Source organism: Apodemus sylvaticus, chromosome 18 (genome assembly GCF_947179515.1).
Source record: "Apodemus sylvaticus chromosome 18, mApoSyl1.1, whole genome shotgun sequence".
NCBI lineage: Eukaryota > Metazoa > Chordata > Mammalia > Rodentia > Muridae > Apodemus > Apodemus sylvaticus.
In genome coordinates, this window is record NC_067489.1 from 69,725,994 (window position 1) to 69,747,045 (window position 21,052).

General features: G+C 44.2%; 1 protein-coding gene across 4 annotated transcripts; it reads right to left on the reverse strand.

Annotated features, from left to right (window-relative positions):
* Positions 1 to 514: 514 nt before the first annotated feature.
* LOC127668578 (zinc finger protein 709-like) lies at positions 515 to 19,938 on the reverse strand. 4 transcript variants are annotated; one of them, XM_052162229.1, is made up of 5 exons: positions 19,845 to 19,913; positions 9,413 to 9,701; positions 8,527 to 8,653; positions 8,299 to 8,359; positions 515 to 6,411 (listed from the first exon to the last, which is right to left on the reverse strand). In XM_052162229.1, exons 3-5 carry the CDS (start codon positions 8,558 to 8,560, stop codon positions 5,331 to 5,333), a joined length of 1,176 nt encoding a protein of 391 aa, XP_052018189.1. In that variant the 5' UTR covers positions 8,561 to 8,653; positions 9,413 to 9,701; positions 19,845 to 19,913; the 3' UTR covers positions 515 to 5,330. The 4 variants fall into 4 exon arrangements, with proteins under 4 accessions (XP_052018189.1, XP_052018192.1, XP_052018188.1 ...); XM_052162232.1 differs by having other exon boundaries at positions 8,457 to 8,653; XM_052162228.1 differs by lacking the exon at positions 9,413 to 9,701 and having other exon boundaries at positions 19,845 to 19,938.
* Positions 19,939 to 21,052: the final 1,114 nt, after the last annotated feature.

The window sequence follows — 21,052 nt, forward strand, 5'->3', positions numbered from 1 at the left end:
TATTGTATCAACTTTGAAGATGACCTTATAAGTTACTCTTTTTCTGGGATGAATGCTTTTCAAAATCATCACAGCCAGTGAACCAGAATCTTACCACCTAATGTCTGTGCCACCCTCCGAGAAGAACCCTTGTTCATTAAAACAGTTGATGAATGGCTTCATGGACAGACCATTTTAATACACACCATTTCTTAAATGAATGTAACCTGTTCCCCGTGGTCTGAGAATGATGACAATCACAAGTCAAATAGCTTTGAACATAGCAGGAAATCTGTATCCAAATAACCGTACCTACAATTCATTCCTTGGTGCAGCAGAACTGTCAACTCTTAGCTACTGTGACGGTAAAATCCTTTGTTAATATGAGGGACATTGAAGTACAGCCTTATTACAATGAACTCCAATGTCTAAAAATTGTTCTTATTTTGGGTTTGTATCACAGTAAGAGCCAAGATTTTAAGCTTTACTAAAAACAAAACAAACACAAAGACTTTATCTTTTTATGTTTATTTAATAACATGTCCATCATTTTTATGATTGGTAGAAAAATATATATTGTGTTGAATATAACAACAATAATAATAAATAATAATAAAAAGCATATATTTTCTCACTGAACCTGGACCTTAGCTGTATGACAGGCTTCCTAGCCAGTGTGTAATCAGCTTGGCAGGAATGAATATATCCTAGAGACTCTTTGGCTACAACTATTAACATGGACCCCAAGAAACTGAAGTTTTCTCATGCTGGAGGAGGGCCCTGAGGACAGCCGAGGGCGTGGTCTCCTCTCCTCCCAGGAAGATTTTAACCTCCCAAAGATGATGGTAGGGCAGTGATGGGCGGGCCCTCGCCTTGCGCAGGACTGCTTGGGGACACGCCTATCTGTCCCCTCTGCACCCCACTCCAGAAGATGGACTTGGGCAAGTCGCTGGATCCTGTTCCCAAAGCAGCCACATTGGCAAAATGTTCCTTTCTGCTTTTTGTAGTTAACTTGACTTTTCTAATTGGCTTATTGAGGACAGGTGGCTGAACACCACCTTGGGACATAACTTGTCCCCCAAGTTCCACATGAAGTGAGCCCCAGGGATCTGTCAGTTTTTTCCTGTCCAGGGATGGATGTAGCTGGGGTGACTAGCGTGTCTCAGCACGCCCGCCTGCTTCCTGTGAGTGCTGGCTGCGTCTAGACACTCTCCTCAGACCTGCCTCTTTCTTGCCTTCCAACAGACTCCTCATCTTGCCTTAGGACCTTTCCACTTGCTGTTTCCAGTTCATACTCCAAGCTCTTTGAAGGCAGTCTCCTATATTCTAGGCTAGCCCAATCTTATAGCCGAGGATGACCCTGAAGTCCCAGTATTCCTGTCTCTACCTCCCAATGGCTGGGGTGACAAGCATGACTCGCTGTGCAGTGCTGGGGATTGAACCTCAGGCTTTCTGCATGCCAATGGCGATACACTCTACCAAGCCCTAGCCCCAGTCACTACAATCCATTTTGCTCATTGAATGTTGGGGCTCAGCGGATGTTTTTACTTCCCAGTTGGGTCTCCTCTAATCAAGACACAGCACCAGGAGACAAGGGCCTGCCTGCCTCCTTCATTTTTGTTCTGCTCCTAGTTGTAGCCCACGTCCTTGCGAGCGTGGATACGCAGTCCCTGCACCCATCGCTCCGACCATGATGGCTTGCTGCTCAGCCCCTGTGCTGTCTGGGCTGCTCTCAATCTTGGACCTTGAAGCCACTTTTTGCAGCCAGTATTCAGTCAATAGAGACGGGTTAACTGGTCCAAGTGCTAAGCCTAAGATTGAGTGCTCTTCCTAAACAGGACAACTGGGGTGAGCCTCCCCGCTCCAGGCCTCGGGGCACATTTCATTAAAGGATACAGAAATGAGCGGCAGAGGGCGGAGAAGAGCTGTGGAATGCTGTCTTTTAGGCAGGCCAGCGCCATTAGGAATGCACAGTAGCTCTTCTCAGGATAGCGTGGATGTCAACATACTTATGCATATACAGGCAGCACTAACTGAACTTGGTGGGTTCTTAATAGAAAGGAAAGAGATAATGTTGGGAAGGGGAGGGGTTACAGGAATATGGGGAGAATGGAAGGAAGTGGGAGACAGAGGTCAATTCTATCATTTCATTGTGTACATTATGAAATGATCAGAAGTAAAGGGAGACATTTAAAAAGTGTATGTCAGCCTGGCGGTGGTGGCGCACGCCTTTAATCCCAGCACTTGGGAGGCAGAGGCAGGTGGATTTCTGAGTTCGAGGCCAGCCTGGTCTACAGAGTGAGTTCCAGGACAGCCAGGGCTATACAGAGAAACCCTGTCTCGGAAAAACAAAAACAAAAACAAAACAAAAAAAAAAAACTGTATGTCACCCTGGTATCAGGGAAACAGAGACATGTTGGAAGAATGAAATATTTCTGGTTCTACTAACCAATGATGACGGACGATAGACTGTCCCATCTCTCCACAGCTTCAGGGAATCCAGTCAATGCGATTCCAACACTGACCACTAGAGTGTTACCCTAAAGGTGTCTGGATATTCAGTACTCCATTGTGGATGAACATATTTTCTTTTGTTTATAATTTTTCTTAAATTAACTGTGTGTATGTGTATATATGTTTGCATGAGCATACACACACATTCACATGGCCTCTATGATGCATGTGTGGAGGTTAGAGGACAACTTGCTGTATCTAGTTCTTTGATTATGAGTTCAGATACTGAACTCTCTTGGCAGCAAGTGCCTTTACCAGGAAGCCATCTTGCTGGCTTGCTGAACTTGTCTCCTTCTTGAGTTCTGGCTCTTGTCCTAAGGGAGGGCATTTTTTTTCTTTTCTAGAATTGTTTTCCTCATCTGAAAAATGGGTGGAGTGTCTTAGAACCTTCACAGAGAGCCTTCTCCTGGTGCAAGAAAGGCCATAGCCCAAGTCAGGAAGTGGGGACAAAGAACCTTGGGCTATTCTGGAAGGTTCAAAAAGATTAAAGTTAGTGCTAGACGACTTCATTCACGTGAAGAACAAGGATGCAGCTAATAGTGCAGCTCCCTATGGGGCAAATATTCAAACACATGAACCTATGGAGGCCATACCTATTCAAAACACCCCAGAAAGGGAGGATGTCTCCTACCATGTCTTCTTTTCTGCCCACTTCCCCTTTCTCTCTGGGTGTCCCAGTGATGCTGGGACTGGCAGATGCCCAACATGACTCAGTTTTTATTCCCACACTCCCTACAAAAATCACACCACTAAATAGACCTTGAGATTTATTGGGGAGTGTTGTGGGGGAAGCACAAAAGGCTGCTTCCAAGTGAGGATGGGAGGGAGGGGGTGCTAGGGGACTAGACCCAGGGCCGTTAAACTATTGAATGACTTCCCAAGGAAAGTCAATTTTCAAAGCAACATCCATGAGCAAACAGAGCTCCACAGTGGTAGTGAGTGCTGGAGCCAGGGATCCCATCTGAGGCACCATCACAGCCAAGCGAAGGCATTCCCAGGCATGGATGCCAGTGGGGCTGCAGAGAGGGCCCAGCACCCGTGCCAGCCTGTAAGTTCAGCTCCAGGGGACCTTATGCAGCTTTCTGGCACTTGAACACACATACATGCACTCTCCATCATAACAAGCAAGCACACAGAACAATACTATTTTAGTATGAACGAGTAAACTGTGCTGAAAAAGTATAACTTAGAAAAGAAACGTGGAATATAGTAAAATGATAAAGTACAGCCATAACCAGCCAGTGACAAAATCTGGTGCTTCAGGCTTTTCCACCTGCGCCCAAGTTCCCTAAATAATGCCTCTGATGAGTGATTTCCCGGGGTAGAAGCTTGGGCTTGTTCCCCCACTAGCTTGTCGCTTAGTAACCCACTTATCGTCTTCTAAGTCCTGGCACATGACCAGTTCTTGCTCCTCAGTTCATGTGACTGTCTCCATCATCCCCTCCCGCACCTGACTCTATCCCAGAATCTACTCTCCCTGCCAGTACCCCCACTTATTTTTTGCCTAAGCTCATAGGCCAACAGCTTTGTTTGTTGTTTGTATAGGTGATGCTTCCACACAATGCGTAAGAGTCTCTACAAACTGGACAACTGCAGCCAGTTTTTATTGTTCCATTAACCACAAAAGTACTTAAAAATTATGATTAAGTATATGCACATTTGAACTATATTTTTATTTTACACTTATTATTGTATACACATGTGCCTTGGCATGTGTGGAGATCAGAAGGCAACTTAATACATTTCAATTTACTAGAAGGGTCTAATTTTGTTAAGATGCAATAAATAAAGTTTTTTCAACAAGGAAAAAACACTCCCATTAAATACACATAGCCTGGGAATCTTGGCACACAGCTATGGTCCCACTTAGATTGGAGACTTGAAACTGGAACCAGGTAGGTTCAGATGAACACGGGTATTTCAGCAAGACCCACTCTGCCCTCAATAAATATTAAAAACCACCCAGAAACGATTGCTTAAAACCCACAAAAGGGGTTGAAAGACTGGGAGCTGAGGGCTGGGAGTGTGCTGCCTGCTGGGCAGGGGCAGCTGGCTCATTCTGCAACACACCGAAGCTTTGGCTGCCTAAGAAAGGGGGATGGGGTGGGAAATGCACATGAAGGTGGGAGGGGACATGCTGAGGAGCGTCTGGGGTGACACGGGGAGATACAATCAAGACGGAATGCACATCTGAAATTGTAGAATAAACAAAATTTGCCCCCAAATACCAACAGATTATGACTAAGAATCAAAAATCCACAATATGCTGACACATTTAGCAGTAAGGGAGAGGAACCACAGGATACTGTCCCGTTTCCCATGGTGGCTTCTAGGAAGCCCTGGGGCCAGCAGGTTTTATACTTCTTAGGTTCATGAGATTTGAGACCTCATTTCATGGGTTTGAAAATATTTGTTAACTTGGCAAGAGTCCAGTTACTTCCTCCATTGACAGAGTTCGGGTTTGTGGTGGTTTGCACACATAAGAAGGCTGCACCTTAAGTTTTCCCACACTGCTAAAATTCAAGGTAAAGTGGGAGAGGCTAACTAACAGCCATAGTTTTTCTCTCACCATGTCTTCCCATGTATGCTAGCAAGGAGTCAGAAAGCTTCCCAAGTTCTCTGTGCAGAAGTCATCTTCAGCAAGTCCTCAGAGATGAAATTCTTCCAATTTAGGGGGTTTTGGCACATCAGACTGTGGCATGCACTGAGACTTTGGCACACATTCTGCATTCATAGACTCGTTTTCCACTGTGATTTTTTTTTTATTTTAATGAGGAGCTGGAATGTGAGGAGCTCTTCTAAGTATTTAAGTTATACTTAAAATTAATCCTCTCCAATTAACTATGTGTAGTCATGTGTCTCCGAAGACTTTTGGAATATGAGAACACCTTACCGCACTCCTTACAATCATAGGACTGCCTTTTGTGCGTTCTCATGTGATTCTGAATGTAGCTGGAACAACTGAAGGTTTTCCCACACTCCTTACATTCATAAGGCTTCTCTCCAGTGTGAGTGGTCTCATGGTTGCGTAAAGAAGAAATGTATTTAAAGGCTTTTCCACATTGTTTACATTCATAAAGTTTTTCTTCATTGTGGCTTTTTTTATGATTTCGAAGGGAATACACATAGGGATAAGCTTTTCCACACACGTCACATTTGTAAGGCCAGGCTCCACTGTGCGTTCCTAAATGTCTTCTGGCACAGTGGCCAGACGTGAATGTCTTCCCGCACTGCATACATTCATACGGTTTCTCTCCAGTGTGAATTCGTTTATGTGCTTGAACATGGCTGGAATGTCTGAAGGTTTTCCCACACTGCTTACATTCATAGGGTTTCTCCCCAGTGTGAGTCCTTTTATGCAGTTGAAAAGAACAGTAGCTCATGAAGGCTTTCCCGCAGTGTTTACATTCATAAAGTTTTTCTGTTGTATGAAGCCTTTTATGCATGTCCAGGGAACTAGAAGTCCAGAACATTCTTCCGCACTCCTTACATTCAGGAATCTCTCCAGAGTGAATTGCTTTATGCTCCCTAAGAGTAACAGCATTAGGGAATATTTCTCTACATACCTTGCATCTATGCCTGTCTGCATTATGAGTTAGCATATGCCTTTTAACAAAGTGGAGGTAGCTGAAGGTTTTCTCACAATACTTACATTTATATGGTTTCTCTCCAGCGTGGATCTTTTTATGTTTTTTAAGGGAGCCAAGGCACGTAAAGGCTTTATCACATATTTTACATAAATAGTATTTCTTTACATATTTCTGATAGTCACATGGTCTGTATTTAGAGTTGGATGTAGTGTGCCTCTTCAGGGATGACTGACTGACAGTGTGACATTCAGGAAGTTTTGGCTGGGCAACTGTTTCTCCACATAGGCCACTGTTTGTAAGTTCACAGTCTCTCTTTATCACTTGGACTCTGTAAAAATCGAGAAATACAACCTTAAGAGTTTGCTTATTAATGATCTTATATTTGTGAGTAGATATTAGATTTACATTGGGACCATTCACAAGGCAATGTAGGCTTTTAAGCTCTAAAGGGGGGGGCAGACGCGGAAGCCCGGAGTGACTATTTAAGGAGGTGCCAACATCCTGAGTGAATCATGTGCTAACAAGGGCGTGGCCGTGTCTGACTAATGAGAAGACCAAAGCCTTGATTTGTCTGAATGCCAATGTTGACGGTCGGCACAAGTTAGCAACTGCAGCCTGGACCGCCACCTCCAGAGACTGGCTCTGCGGCAGACATAACACAAGTGCTCAGGTTCCAGCTGCTGTGTAGACGGTACCATTCCATCAGAGTGCACCCTGCCCACTCACCTCCCGCTTCTCTTTACACATTTATTCTTTCCTCACTTCCCTGCAACCCAGCCAGGTTCCAGGGCTGAGCCACGTAGGGCATGCTATTGAACAAAAGTTTTAACATAAGTGGATTTAAGGGTCTAAAGTCCACAGTTACTATTATTACTTTTTAAGATTTAGTTTATTTTTAATGATGTGCATGTGGTAGTTTGGGTGAGAATGGGCTCCACAGGCTCACATATTTGAATGATTGGTCACTAGTTGGTACACTGTTTAGGAAGGATTAGGTGTGGCTTTGTTGGAGGTGTGTTACTTTGGGGTGGGGTGGGGGCTTTGAAGTTTCAAAGCCTGTGCCAGACCCAGTCTCCCTCTCTCTACTATGTACCTGTGGATCAGACACAAGCTTTCAGCTACTGCTTTCTGCACTATGCCTATCTGATGGCAGCTTTCTGCACTATGCCTATCTGATGGCGGCTTTCTGCACTATGCCTATCTGATGGCGGCTTTCAGCACTATGCCTATCTGATGGCGGCTTTCAGCACTATGCCTATCAGATGGCGGCTTTCTGCACTATGCCTATCTGATGGCGGCTTTCTGCACTATGCCTATCTAATGGCGGCTTTCTGCACTATGCTTATCTGATGGCTACTGCGCTCCCCACAGTGAGGTCATAGACTCACCCTGTAAAACTGAAGCAAGCCCCCAAGTAGATGTTTTCTTTTTTAAATTAGTTGCTATGATCATGGTGTCTTCACAGCCATAAAATGTAACTAAGGCAGCAGTTGGTACCAGGGAGTGGCATTTCTGTGGCAAGCCAGGCTGTGCTGTTTTTCGGGACTCTGGGTTAGGAAAGTGGTCGAATTCTGTAAGTGGGGCTTATGACTATCCTAGTAGGAGGCTGGAAGATAGCTGAGAGAAAGTGGACTATGGAGGCCCAGCTCAAGAGGTTTCAGACAAAACAGAGACTAAGCCAGAGACCATTTTGGTGATATTTTGGCAAAGAATGAGTTGTGTCTCTTTACAGGAACTGAAAAGTACAGCAGTGTATGTGTGTCTGTGTGTGTGAGTGCACATGCAACAAAGACCACAAGAGGGCACTGTGAGCCCTGAAACCGGAGGCAGTTGTGAGCTGCTTGATGTAGGTGCCGCAGACCAAACTTGGGCACTCTTTAAAAGCAGCAAGTACCAACGAGCTATCTCTAGCCACCATGGCTAGTACTGAAGCAGTATTTATCTGAATTATTTTAAGAAATCTTTTATACTTAAAGGCTTCAGGGATCAAAATTAAGTTGCCAGGTTTGCATGGCTTCTTGGCCCCAGCTGGAATGTTCCTACACAAAGTGTGCTGCAGATCTCAAATATCCATAGCACATATACGCACTCATTTTCAGAGCTTAGAGTAAAAAAGAAAGAATAAACAGTCTGAATTTGTGCTGGTTTTAATATTTTCCTGACATCCAATGATTTTCTTGAGGGACACAGCTACATCTTTGTGGGTATTCATTACCTCAAATTTCTCTCTAGACTTCTGAAATAAGTTTCCAAATCCCAGCATTCCCAGTTTATGCCTAAAATACAGATACAGAACAATTAAAAAAACCAATGAACAAGCAAAAAAAAAAGTGTAAAATATCATTAGCTGTTTAGAGGCCAACCCTGACTGACCATGGTGCATCCATCTTCATTCCAAATCAGCACTTAGCAACAGTGAGTGACGCCAGGGACTCAGGCTCACCTACAGAAGACAGATGCCTGCAGGTCTCCTGCATCACATCTCCATAGAGAATCTTCTGGGAAGGATCCAGCAAAGTCCACTCTTCTTGGGTGAAGCGCACAGCCACATCCTCAAAGGTCAGCGAGGCCTGAAACATCCCACACATTACCACAGATAAGGAGACTGGCAGCAGCTGGCATTTCTTCCATTGATACCACGCTTAGAGGACAATGCTGACTTCAACCAGTTCCAGGACCCGGTAATCACGTGTACTGCCTGCACTTTCTCCCAAACTGCAACTGTGATTTTAAGCAACAAATAGTGTTCTAGTTTGACCTCTGTTGCTGTGATAACAACTCTGACCCAAAGCAGCTTAGGTGAGGAAAAAATGTGCAGTGGTTTGGAGGAAATGGGGGAAGTGTGTCACTAGGAAAGCACAATGGGGGAGGTGTGTCACTGTGTCACTGCTTACAGTTTCAGGGGAGTCACCCATGGCCATCACCTGGAAAGCCTGTGCACTCCCAGTGTGTCGCTTCATGCTTGTGGATAAACGTTAGCTCTCAGCTCCTACTACAGTGTCATGTCTGCCTGCCTGCCTGCCGTCATGCTCCCCGAAACCATGGCCATGGACGCTCTCTCTGAACGAGTAAACACACTCCCAGTTAACCTCTGTAAGTTGCTTTGCTCATGGTGTCTCTTCACAGCAACAGCAAAGTCACTAAGATGGCTTATTTGACTTACACTTCCAGGTCACAGTCCCTCAGTGAGGGACTCTGCACACGGACTGAAGGAGGAATTTGGAGCAGGAACCATACACTCAGCCAGCTTTTGTACACAGCCCAGGACTAGTTCTCCAGGGAATCGTATTGCCTACAGTAAGTTGGGGCCTCCTATATTAATTACCAACCAAGACATGTTCACAGACATGAGCACATGCCAGTCTGATCTGGGCAGTCAGTCCTTCAACGGAGACTCCCTCTCAGACGAGATGACTCCAGGCTGTATCAAGTTCACAGAGCTGAGAAGAACAGGCACAAGGAAGGCAGTAATGTATACAGTATGTACTGGTAACACAGCGCGGAGGTCAGAGGGTGCAGGGAACTGGAGTTGGCCTGGTCTAGTTGCACCAAGAGACATGTGTCATACGTTTTTTTCAGGTTCCAGTCCATGGTTCCTGGGGTACATGGTTCCAGGTTCTGAGAGAGAGACATACTCCCTCAGGCAATAGAACATTCAGGCCAGTTTGTGTTTCTCTGTATGTTCCCTTGGAAGTCAAGTTATAAAAAGTTTGAGGGCACTCAATAAAATCGCCACAGTCTCAATTTTGCTATGACCCCTTCAACCAGCCTGGCTTAATTCCTCAAGAGTGTACCACGTGACCTTGGCTCTGTAAGTAAGCATGAGTGATTACAAGAATGCAATCCACAGGAAGCAGTTCTGTTGCTCTACCACGTGGGTCCCAGAGATCAAAATGAGATGCTAAGCCATGGCAACAAGCACCTTTGCCTGCCTGGACACCCACATCTACACAGGGGCTGCAGCACTTGCCCTAATACAATGCTATTGTCTAGGGTGCTGAAGGAATTAATACAAATCCCCAAGACTGTCCCTGAGCAGCCAGTTCACAGCGTTCAAACTCCGATGGCATCTGAGATGGTTCAGTGGGTGCAGGTGATTGCTGCCAAGCCTGGTGACCTAAGCTCGATCCCTGGAAGCCACATGGTAGGGGAAAAGTGACTCCTGTGAAATCTTCTTCTGACCTCCACACAAACGGCATGGCATAACTCCCCCAAACAAATGCACTTATTAATAAATAACAATGCATTAGACGCTACACAACCAATATGAGAATAAGTTTTAAATATTACCACCATAGAAAATTATACATGTGAATGAATACGTGTCAATTATTCTACAGTATATACATATTCCCAAGTATGCCTTAATTTATAAGTATATTCAAATGCCAGTTCAATGTTATACAAGCAGCCTCTATCTCTTGGTCTACCACTTGATATCAAAATTATATAAATTAAAATATAACTACAAAACAAGATTAAATGGGGCAAAAAGAGGTGGCTCTTGAGTAAGAACACTTGCTGCTCTTGCCGAGGGCCCGCGCGAAGAACCCCAGCAGCCATCTGTGGTCGTTTACAGCCACCTGTAGCTCCAATCCAGGGGACCCAATGCCCTCTTTGCCCTCCAAGAGCACCTGTACACACATGCACACAGAGACACATAAATAAAAGCCAGTCATTCCAAAGGTGATAAGCTCCTCATGATCTTACAGCTGTGACTTTCCCACTATGATGAACTGGAAATTGGAATTGAGCTGAAAGAAACCCTCTTTCCCTTTAAAAAGAATTGTAAAGAGAAGCGAGTACTTCTAGCACTAACTGAGAGGGGGATGGACCTACCTACATTAACTGCACACTAAGCATGCAGAAGCTGGAGGAAAACTACAGGAGATGAAACAACGCTAAGGCAGTTTGCTGTCCATGTATCTCAACAACACATCGGTGGGGTGGGTAACAGTGGGCGGGGATGGCTCTGCTCCTAAGAGCACTTGCTGTTTTTCCAGAGGACACAAGGTGATTTGCAGTGTTGAGACTGGATGGGTCTCAACCTCTTGTAATTCCACCTCCAAGATATCCAGCACCCCTTTCTGGCCTTCTTAGGCAATGCACTTATGTTTAAAACACACACACACACACACACACACACACACACACACACACAGAGAGAGAGAGAGAGAGAGAGAGAGAAAATTAAAACAAATAATTAAAAAAAAGACTCTTGGACCCTAGAAACTTTGCATCCATGGCAGATGCAAAACCAGGAGAACAGAATTAAAATTCAAGAAAACAACAAAAGGAAAATCCTGTTCTTTGAAAAGATGGATGAGATTAATAAAATTAAACCAGTCAAACTAAAAAAAAAAGGAGAAAAGGTGGATGATAAGGCTAATTACAGTCAAGTTATTAAATATGTGGGCCTGGAACTGTTCATAATAGTCTTTTGTGGTCCCTTTAATTTCCATGAGATCATGTTCACTGGGTTGTCTTTTATCATAGATATTGGTTATTTCTAAACTGTCTTATTTTTGTGTGTGTGTTGTCACGTCACACCTTGAGAGGTGGGCAGTGCTGTCTTTGTCAAGAGGCCTGCTCCAGTCCAAACCAGCCAAGCCAGTTAACACCAGAGATAACTAGATGGCAAAAGGCAAGTGCAAGAGAATGGAATTTGGCATCACTATGCCACACCAACTCCAGTGTCGCCTGTGTGACGTGACACTCATCATCACGGAGTTTCCACCCCTGGCCTCGAAAAGGGCCTCAATGTTCTCAAAAAATAGTGTGCTTCCTGGGTTATGGGTTCTGCACTGTGTCTTTCTTCATATTCTTATTTCTTTGTACAGCACAATCCCAGGCAACAAGCTGGTTAATTGATAAAGGAGGATTTGATGCTCTGGTGAAGGAAAGGAGGATGTGCCTCTTGTGCCCAGTCCTGACCTCAGTGAACTCATGATGAACCTTAGTGAAAGAAGATTTTGGAATGTTTCTCATCAGCCCCCCCCCCCCCTACTAGCCTTAGCAAAAGTAGTGTGAAAAGAAAATGAGACATTAGGGGATGTTATGAATAGGTCACAGCAGGAAGAACACAGTATGGGAAGTATAGGAATAAGCCATTGCCTTATACAGGTGCTTATGATAAAGAAGGGAACAGATGGGTAAAAATAAGGTCCTATAGTATTTCTTAAATTTTATGGATAGATTAGCTCGACAGACCACCTTGGTGTTTGTTGTCCAAGGCAGTATAGAGAGCTCTTGTAAAGAAAGTGTCCTCATTCCTAAGACATTCTGAATGTTGGTGGCAGAAAGTAGGAATGGGTAGAAGAAGGCTCACAGCATACAAATTGGCCTGAAGGCCCAGGTTCCCCTATTGATTAATAACAAAACTTCAGTGTATAACCACAAGTTAGATTTGAAAGCCACATGTCTAAGGCTTGTCATGACCATAGTCTGCTTTTGACCGTGGTTCGCAGGGCAAGAGTTCCTGTGGGTACCGTGCCATGTCTATTTGCTGTTCCAATTAAGATGGAAATATATTTTTCTAAGTAAATGTCTGAGTGTTCCTGGAGATGTGCCAACCCTAACCTGTTCCTCAGTATACTATAAAAATATCTTGCTTCTAAAGTAAAATTGCAGCAGATTCACAAACCTCTCTGGGGTTGTGTCTGTTTGTCAGCGCCGAACCTGTGATGTCCTGAGTATCAAAGTTTCCCACGTCTTGAATTCCCCGATTGGGTTGGTCCGTGGGATCACTAGAACCCAGTTCTAGCACAGCAAGCCCTGGACATCCTAACACACTTGAAGAGTATAATTCTGACCTAAAAATCTCATCTCAGGCATAGAAGATACCATAGAAGATATCAACACAAGCTGGGCGTGGTGGCACACGTCTGTAATCCCAGCACTTGGGAGTCAGAGGCAGGCGGATTTCTGAGTTCGAGGCCAGCCTGGTCTACAGAGTGAGTTCCAGGACAGCTAAGGCTACACAGAGAAACCCTGACTCAAAAAAAATAAAAAGAAAAAAGATATCAACACAATTGTCAAAGAAAATACAAAGTCCAAAAAGCTCGTAACTTAAAAAATCCAGGAATTCAGGACACAATGAAAAGATTAAACCTAAGAATAGGAAATAATAGGAACAGAAGAGGGTGAAGATTCTCAGCTCAAAGGGCCAGGAAACATCTTCAACAAATTCATAGAAGAAAACTTCCCTAACGTAAAGAGAGGGCCATAAACATACCGAAAAGGTTGGACCAAAAAGAAAATCCTCCTGCCGTATAATCATAAAACCACCAAACGTACAGAACAAAGAAAGAACAGTAACAAGGCCAAGTGACAGATAACGGCAGACCTATCAGAACCACACCAGACTCCTTTTCCCCACAGGATATTTTATTTATTTACATTTCAACGTTATCCACTTTCCTAGTTTCCCCTCAGAACTCCCCCATCCCATCCCCTGTCCCCCTGCTTCTATGAGGATGCTCCCCCACTCACCCACCCACTCCATCCTCACTGCCCTGGCATCCCCTACACTGGGGAATCGAGCCTTCACAGGGCCAAGGGCCTCTCCTCCCATTGATGCCAGACAATGCCATCCTCTGCTACATATGTGGCTGGAGCCATGGGTCCCTCCATGTGTACTCTTTAGTTGGTGTTTTAGTCCCTGGGAGCTCTGGGGGTTCTGGTTGGTTGATATAGTTGTTTTTCTATGGGGTTGCAAACCCCTTCAGCTCCTTTAATCCTTTCTCTCACTCCTCCATTGGGGTCCCCATGCTTAGTACAATAGTTGGCTGTGAGCATCTGTCTCTGTATTTGTCAGGCTAACAGGCTCCTGTCAGCAAGCACTTCTTAGCATCTGCAATAGTGCCTGAGTTGGGTGTCTGTGTATGGGATGGATCCCCAGTGTCTGGATGGCCTTTCCTTCCGTCTCTGCTCCACACTTTGACCCCTTATTTCCTTTTTTGAGACAGGAGCCATTCTGGGTTAAAAATCTGGAGATGAGTGGTTGGCCCCATCCCTCAACTGGGGGCCTTTGCCTAACCTCTGGACATGGTCTCTACAGTTTCTCCCTCACAAGACTTCTAAAGACAGATGCTAAAAGCTAGAAGATCTGGGACCAAGGTCATGTACACCCTAAGGGATGGCACTATACCCAGCAAAACTCTCAATCATCATAGATGGCTAAACCAAGATATTCCATGACAAAACCAAATTTAAACAATATCTTGCTACTAATCCTGCCATACAGAGGATACTAGAAGGAAAACTCCAACATAAGGAGGACAATTATACCCAAGAAAACACAAGAAATTAATCATCTCACAGCAAACGAAAAAGAAAAGAATTACACACCCATATTATCACCTCCAACAACAAAAATAACAGGAACTAACAATCATTAGTCTTTAATATCTCTCAACATCAATGGACTCAATATCCCAATAGACCCAGGATAACAGATGGGATATACAAACAGGATTCATCATTTGCTGCATCAAGAAACACATTTCTGCCACAAAGATACTACCTCAGAGTAAAGGGCTGGAAAAAAGTTTTTGAAGCAAACGTTCCCAAGAAACAAGCTAGAGGTGCCATTCTAATATCCAATAAAAGTCCTTGAACCAAAAGAGATAGGGAATGACACTTCATATTCAAAGGAAAAATTCACCAAGATGAAGTCTCAATTCTGAACATCTATGCCACAAATGCAAGGGCACCCATTCATAAAAGAAACTTTAATCTCAAAACACACATTGCACCTCACACAATAATAGTGGGGGACTTCAACACCCCACTCTCACCAATGGACATCACTGAAATAGAAACTAAACAGAGATGCAGTGACACTTACAGAACCAAATGGATTTAACAAATATCTATAGAACATTTCACCCCAAAACAAAAGAATACACCTTCTTCTCAGAACTTCATGGAACCTTCTCCAAACTGACCTTATACTCAGACACAAAACAAGCCTCAACAGATACAAGAAGATTGAAATAATTCCATGCATTCTATCAGATCACTGTGGAAGTAGGCTGGACTTCAATTACAACAAAAAGAACAGAAAACCCTCAGATGCATGGAAACCAAACAACTCTCGACTCAATGATCTCTGGGTCTGGGAAGAAATAAAGTAAAAAATGAAAGACTTTCTAGAATTTAACGAAAATGAAGGCACAGCATTCACATTCATGCGACACAATGAGTTCTTAGCACTAAGCACCTATTTAACAAAACTGGAAGGATCATATATTAGTAATTTAACAGCACACCTGAAAGTCCTAGAACAAAAAGAAGCAAACACACCCAAGAGTAGAAGGCAGGAAATAGACAAACTCAGGGCTGAAGTTAACCAATTGGAAACAAAGAATCAGGGCTGGAGAGGTGGCTCAGTGGTTAAGAGCACTGACTGCTCTTCCAAAGGTCCTGAGTTCAAATCCCAGTAACCCCATGGTGGTTTACAACCATCTGTACAGCTACAGTGTACTCATATACATAAGATAAATTAAAAAAAAAAAAAAAAAGAAAGAATCAACAAAACTGTTTCTTGACATGGATGATTTTCTAGACAGATACCACTCACTAAGGTTAAATCAAGATCAGGTAAACTATCTAAACAGTCCTACAACTCCTAAGGAAATAGAAGTCATTAGAAACTTCCCAACAACAAAGACAACAAAAAGAACCAGATGGTAGTACAGACCTTCAAAGAAGAGCTAATGCCAATACTCCTCAAACTATTCCACAAAATAGAAACAGAAGAAACACTACCTAAATCATTATTCTATGAAGCTACAATTATTCTGATACCTAAACCACACAAAGACCCAACAAAAAAAGAGACCTTCAGACTAATTTCACTTATGAATCTTGATGCAAAAATACTCAATAAAATTCTAGCAAACTGAACCCAACATCAAAAAACCATAATCAAGTGGGCTTCATCCCAGAGATGCAGGGATAATTCAATATGAAAAAAAAATTCCATGAACGTAACCCACTATTTAGACAAACTCAAAGAAAATAATCGCACGATCATCTCATTAGATGCTGAAAAAGCTTTTGACAAAATACAACATTCCTTCCTTTTGGAGAGATCAGGAATTCATTGCATATACCTAAACATAGTAAAAGCAATTTACAGCAAACCAACAGCCAATATTAAATTAAATGGAGAGAATCTTGAAGCAATCCCACTAAAATCAGGGACAAGGCTGCCCACTCTACCCCCATCTATTCAATATAGTACTTGACATTGTAGCTAGAGCAATTAGACAACAAAAGGAGATCAAGGGGATACAATTTAGAAAGGAAGAAGTCAAAATACCACTATTTGCACATGATATAGTATACTTAAGTGACTCCCAAAATTCTACCAGAGACTTTCTACACTGATAACCAACTTCAGGAAAGTGGTTGGATATAAAATTAACTTAATAAATCAGTAGCCTTGCCTGGCAGTGGTGGCGCACGCCTGTAATCCCAGCACTCTGGGAGGCAGAGACAGGCCTGAGTTCGAGGCCAGCCTGGTCTACAGAGTGAGTTCCAGGACAGCCAGGGCTACACAGAGAAACCCTGTCTCAAAAAAACCCAATTCAAAAACCAAAAAAAAAAAAAAAAAAGAAAAGAAAAAAAATCAGTAGCCTTTCTTTATACAAACGATAAACGAGCTGAGAAAGAAATTAGGGAAACAGCATCCTTCACAATAGCCACAAATAATATAAAATATCTTGGTGTGACTCTAACCAAACAATTATAAATTCTTGCCTGTAGGACAAGAACTTCACGTCCCCGAAGAAAGAAATCAAACATGGAGAGATCGCCCATGCTCATGGATCAGTAGGATTAACATAGTGAAAATGGCCATCTTATCAAAAGCAAGCTACAGATTCAATGCAATGCCCCATCAAACTCCAATACAATTCTTCAGACATGGAAAGAACAATTCTCAACTTCGTATGGAAAAACAACAAAAAAACCCAGGATAGCCAAAACAATTCTCAACAATTAAAGAGCTTCTGGGGGAATCACCATCCCTGGATTCAAGCTGTACTACACAGAGCAACAGTGATAAAACCACAAGGTACTTGTACAGAGACAGACAGGTTCATCAATGGAACAGAAGTGAAGACCCAGAAATAAACCCACAGACCTATGGTCACCTGACCTTTGACAAAGAAGCCAAAACCAAACAATAGAAAAAAGAAAGCATATTATCAAACGGTGCTGGTCTAACGTGCTTTGCATGTAGCAGCATGCAGATACACCCATATCTGTCACCCTGTACAAAGCTGATTCTAATGGAAGAGAATGTGGGAAAGACTCAAACACATTGGCACAGGGGGAAATTTCATGAACAGCACACCAATGGCTGTTCAGACTCTAAGAATATCAATTGACAAATGCAACCTCATGAATCTAAAAAGCTTCTGTAAGGCAAAGGACTCTGTCAATAGGACAAATCAGCAGCAACCTACAGATTGGGGGGAAAAAATCTTCAGTAACCCTACATCTTATAGAGGGCTAATATCCAAAATATATAAAGAACTCAAGAAATTAGACTAAAAAAAAAAAAAAAAAACAAAAACAAATAACCCAGTTAAAAAGTGGGGTATAGAGCTAAACAAAGAATTCTCAACTGAGGAATCTCAAATGGCCAAGAAGCACTTCAAGAAACGTTCAATATCCTTAATCATCAGGGAAATGTAAATCAAAGCAACCCCAAGATTCCACCTCACACTCATCAGAATGGCTAAGATAAAAATTCAGGTGACAGTACATGTTGGCAAGATGTAGAGAAAGAGGAACACTCCTCCATTGCTGGTGGGGCTGCAAACTGGTACAACCACTCTGGAAATCGATCTGGAGGTTCCCCAGAAATTGGAAATAGTTCTATCTGAAGACCCAGTTATACCACTCCTGGGCATATATTAATCTTATAGAGATTTGATGCCCCAGGGAAGTGGCGTCCTCTCAGAGGCGGAAGGGGCGGGAAGAGGAGAGCTCCAGGAAGGGGGAACATTCGGAATGTAAATAAATACAATAATACAATAAAAACATATTTAAAAAAGAAAATGTTTCTTACTGATGATTCTGAGAGCTTTAACCCACGCCCAGGCTGAGGCCACACATGGCCGTCCTTACAGATACCCTACGGTCAGGGAATGGGATGACTGGGGCTCACCAGCTTCCAGTCTTGAGAGACAGTGAGCCCCAGACACGCCTGCTGCCAAGTGCTAGGGTAGAGGCCCCAGTGCTGGGCACCTGGGGGGCCTAAGGAGGCCTGGAATTTCCTAGGGTCCAGGTATCAGCTTCCTGCTACCTCCCCAGAACTAAAGTTCCCAAGAGGAAGGGGAGAGGTGGGGAGAGGAGTTAGAGATAGAGGGAGAGAGGGGAAGAGACAGAGATGGGGGGGGGGGGCAGGAACCCACGTTAAGGATAGGGGCCAAAATGACTGTGCATCTTGAAGATCATGGAGAGACGGGCACCTGGGAGTCAGAGGAAGGAGGATCACTGAGGTGCCGGAGTTCCAGGTCACATAGTGAGGCCATCTTAAGGGGCTGGAGAGATTGCTCCGTGGTTAAGAGCACATGTTACTTTTCCAGAGGACCTAGGTTCAGTTACCATGCACCCACATGGGTCCACTCAAAAGATTATGGACAATTTAAGTCACTGAGCCTATTTTATGGCTCCTCGAAATTATTAAAAATCCTACAATTCTCAGTCAACCAAGAGCTTCCATCAAACCCAGAATATCTGAGAATGCAACACACACACAGAATCAGAAGACTCTAGTATCGCGGTTCCATTTGCTGCAAACCCGTGGCCCAATGACACTTTTGATTTCTTTTTCAAGGTGGGGTTTCTCTGTGTAGCCCTGGCTGTTCTGAAACTCACTCTGTAGACCAGGCTGTTTTGAAACTCAAATATCTATCTGCCTGCCTCTGTCTCCTGAGTGCTGGGATTATAGGCCTCTACCACCACTCCTGTAACTATTTCCACAGTGGGAGGGACAGAGAGGGGTGTTTGGGGGTTCTAGTTCATGGCCACTCAACAAACTTTGTTTGTTTTTCCTTTGCTAAAATGCCCTGTATTATTATTCATTCTTCGGTTGCTATCAAGGTTGCTTCTGTTGCAGTTCTGGGTCCCACTGGGCCTGTCACCCCCACCTCTTCTATTTGTGGTGTACCAGGAAATGGAGAAATCTACAGTAGCTGAAGGGAAAATTTTCCAAGATGATGTGATTTTTTTTTGTTGCTCCTTTTCTCTCCTCCTAGGAACGCGCGGTCCCACCAGGCTTGTGAATATTCACATAGAAAATGCATCATTAGAAAAAGTAATAAAGGAAAAGGAAAAAGAAAGAAGGGGCTGGTGCGATGGTTCAGCCGAAAAGGCGCTTGCTGCCAAGCCTTGTGACTTGAGTTCGATCTCCGGGTCCCACAAGGTGGAAGGAGAGACCGGATTCAGATTACTTCCCCAGGGCCCCCACCTCGACAACTAAGTGTAAATTTAAAGCATCAAAAAGAACACAAAACCAGCCCAAAGAGCAGATTAACTCGGTGAGGACCCTCCGCAGTCCTTCCCATTTTATCCTGAAGGCGAGCGCATACGTGATCCCCTTTACTTTGGTTCGGCTGTAGACTCTGGGAAGGGGCACCTGAGTCGGTTTGCAAACTCTCGGCAAGTTCCGAGCTTCCCACTGCACAGAGCCCGCGACTCCTCTGCGCTTCGCTCCCACCGGCGTCTCCGCGCTGCACTCACCATGGCGCGCTCTGGTCCAGCCTGCGCTCCGCTGCGCCGGGTGTCTCCGCGGAGCGCGCACATGCAAAGCCGCCAAGGCGAGCGCCGAAATGGCGGCGGCCGGCTGGCGAGCGGTTGCCCGCTGCTGATTGGACGGCTCCGCTGTGCGCAATCCTGATTGGCTCCGGGGCCCCTGATGGACAGAAACAGCGACCCATCGTCTTCAGCATAATCCGGAAACTGCTGCTCAGGCCTGGGGTTCGCATAGGCACTCCACAGCTGGTTCGGATCTGACTGGGCTTGTGTGTCTTGGAGTTTGGGGCTAATCCTAGGCTGTTTAGTGAGAGGTTAATCTGGGCTGCAGGAGACCCTGTCTCCAAAAGGGACACAAGAAAAGTCAGGTTTATTCGTGGAAAATTGTGTGTGATGGCACACACAACCTGCAATCCCAGCACTGGGGAGATGGAAGCGAGAGGATTAAGAGTTCAAGGCCAGTTACGATGAAACCAGTTGTGGGGCCAGCCAATCTAAAGTTTTCCTAATCTAAGGCCAGATGAAAGGACAAAGCGGGGGACAGACTTGACAAGGTCCGGGTTGTGGCCAGACAGAGAGGGAGTCAAGTCTCTCTCTCTCTCTCTCTCTCTCTCTCTCTCTCTCTCTCTCTCACACACACACACACACACACACACACCGTCCCTTCTTGTGCTGGTGTGTCCTCTCCCTCCACCTCCACACCCCCTCCCCCCACTCGACCGAGGACAGTGGTTATCATTCCCATGGCCACTGTGGGCTTGGTCTGTCATGTGCTTTTGGTATCCTAGTGTTCCTTTTGTGCAGTATTACTGATAAGGTTCCCTTATCTGTGACTTGGAAATAATTAGAAAGTAGATAGGCAACTCCTGAAGTGGAATTGTTATTTAATCAGAATGCTGTGGGGTATTAACCAGAGAAGATTGCTAGGACATAGGTTTAAGCCAATAGAACACCTGTATTAACTGGTTGGCGACTACACTGGATGTTTAGGATCCATTACAGTTCTGAGGGCCTTTCTCAGGGTGAGCTTTTAAACACAAAAACCATATCCTAGACTCAACATGCTCTAGTTAGCAAGACCAATGAGCCAGAAGCAAAACTATAGAAGCCAAAAATCAAGGTTTGTGCATTTAGAGACTTTCCCAGAACTATAGGCTTTGATTGGCAGGTGGTGCAGTCTGTGTGCGGAGTTTTAC

Excerpts from the sequence above, each read along its gene's own strand:
- LOC127668578 (XM_052162228.1), bottom strand. The coding sequence starts at position 19,907 with ATGTGCGCGCTCCGCGGAGACACCCGGCGCAGCGGAGCGCAGGCTGGA. Across the intron at positions 8,360-8,526 it reads CAGGCATCTGTCTTCTGTAG|GCATAAACTGGGAATGCTGG; the intron begins GTGAGCCTGAGT and ends TCTGTATTTTAG. Across the intron at positions 6,412-8,298 it reads AGTCTAGAGAGAAATTTGAG|AGTCCAAGTGATAAAGAGAG; the intron begins GTAATGAATACC and ends CGATTTTTACAG.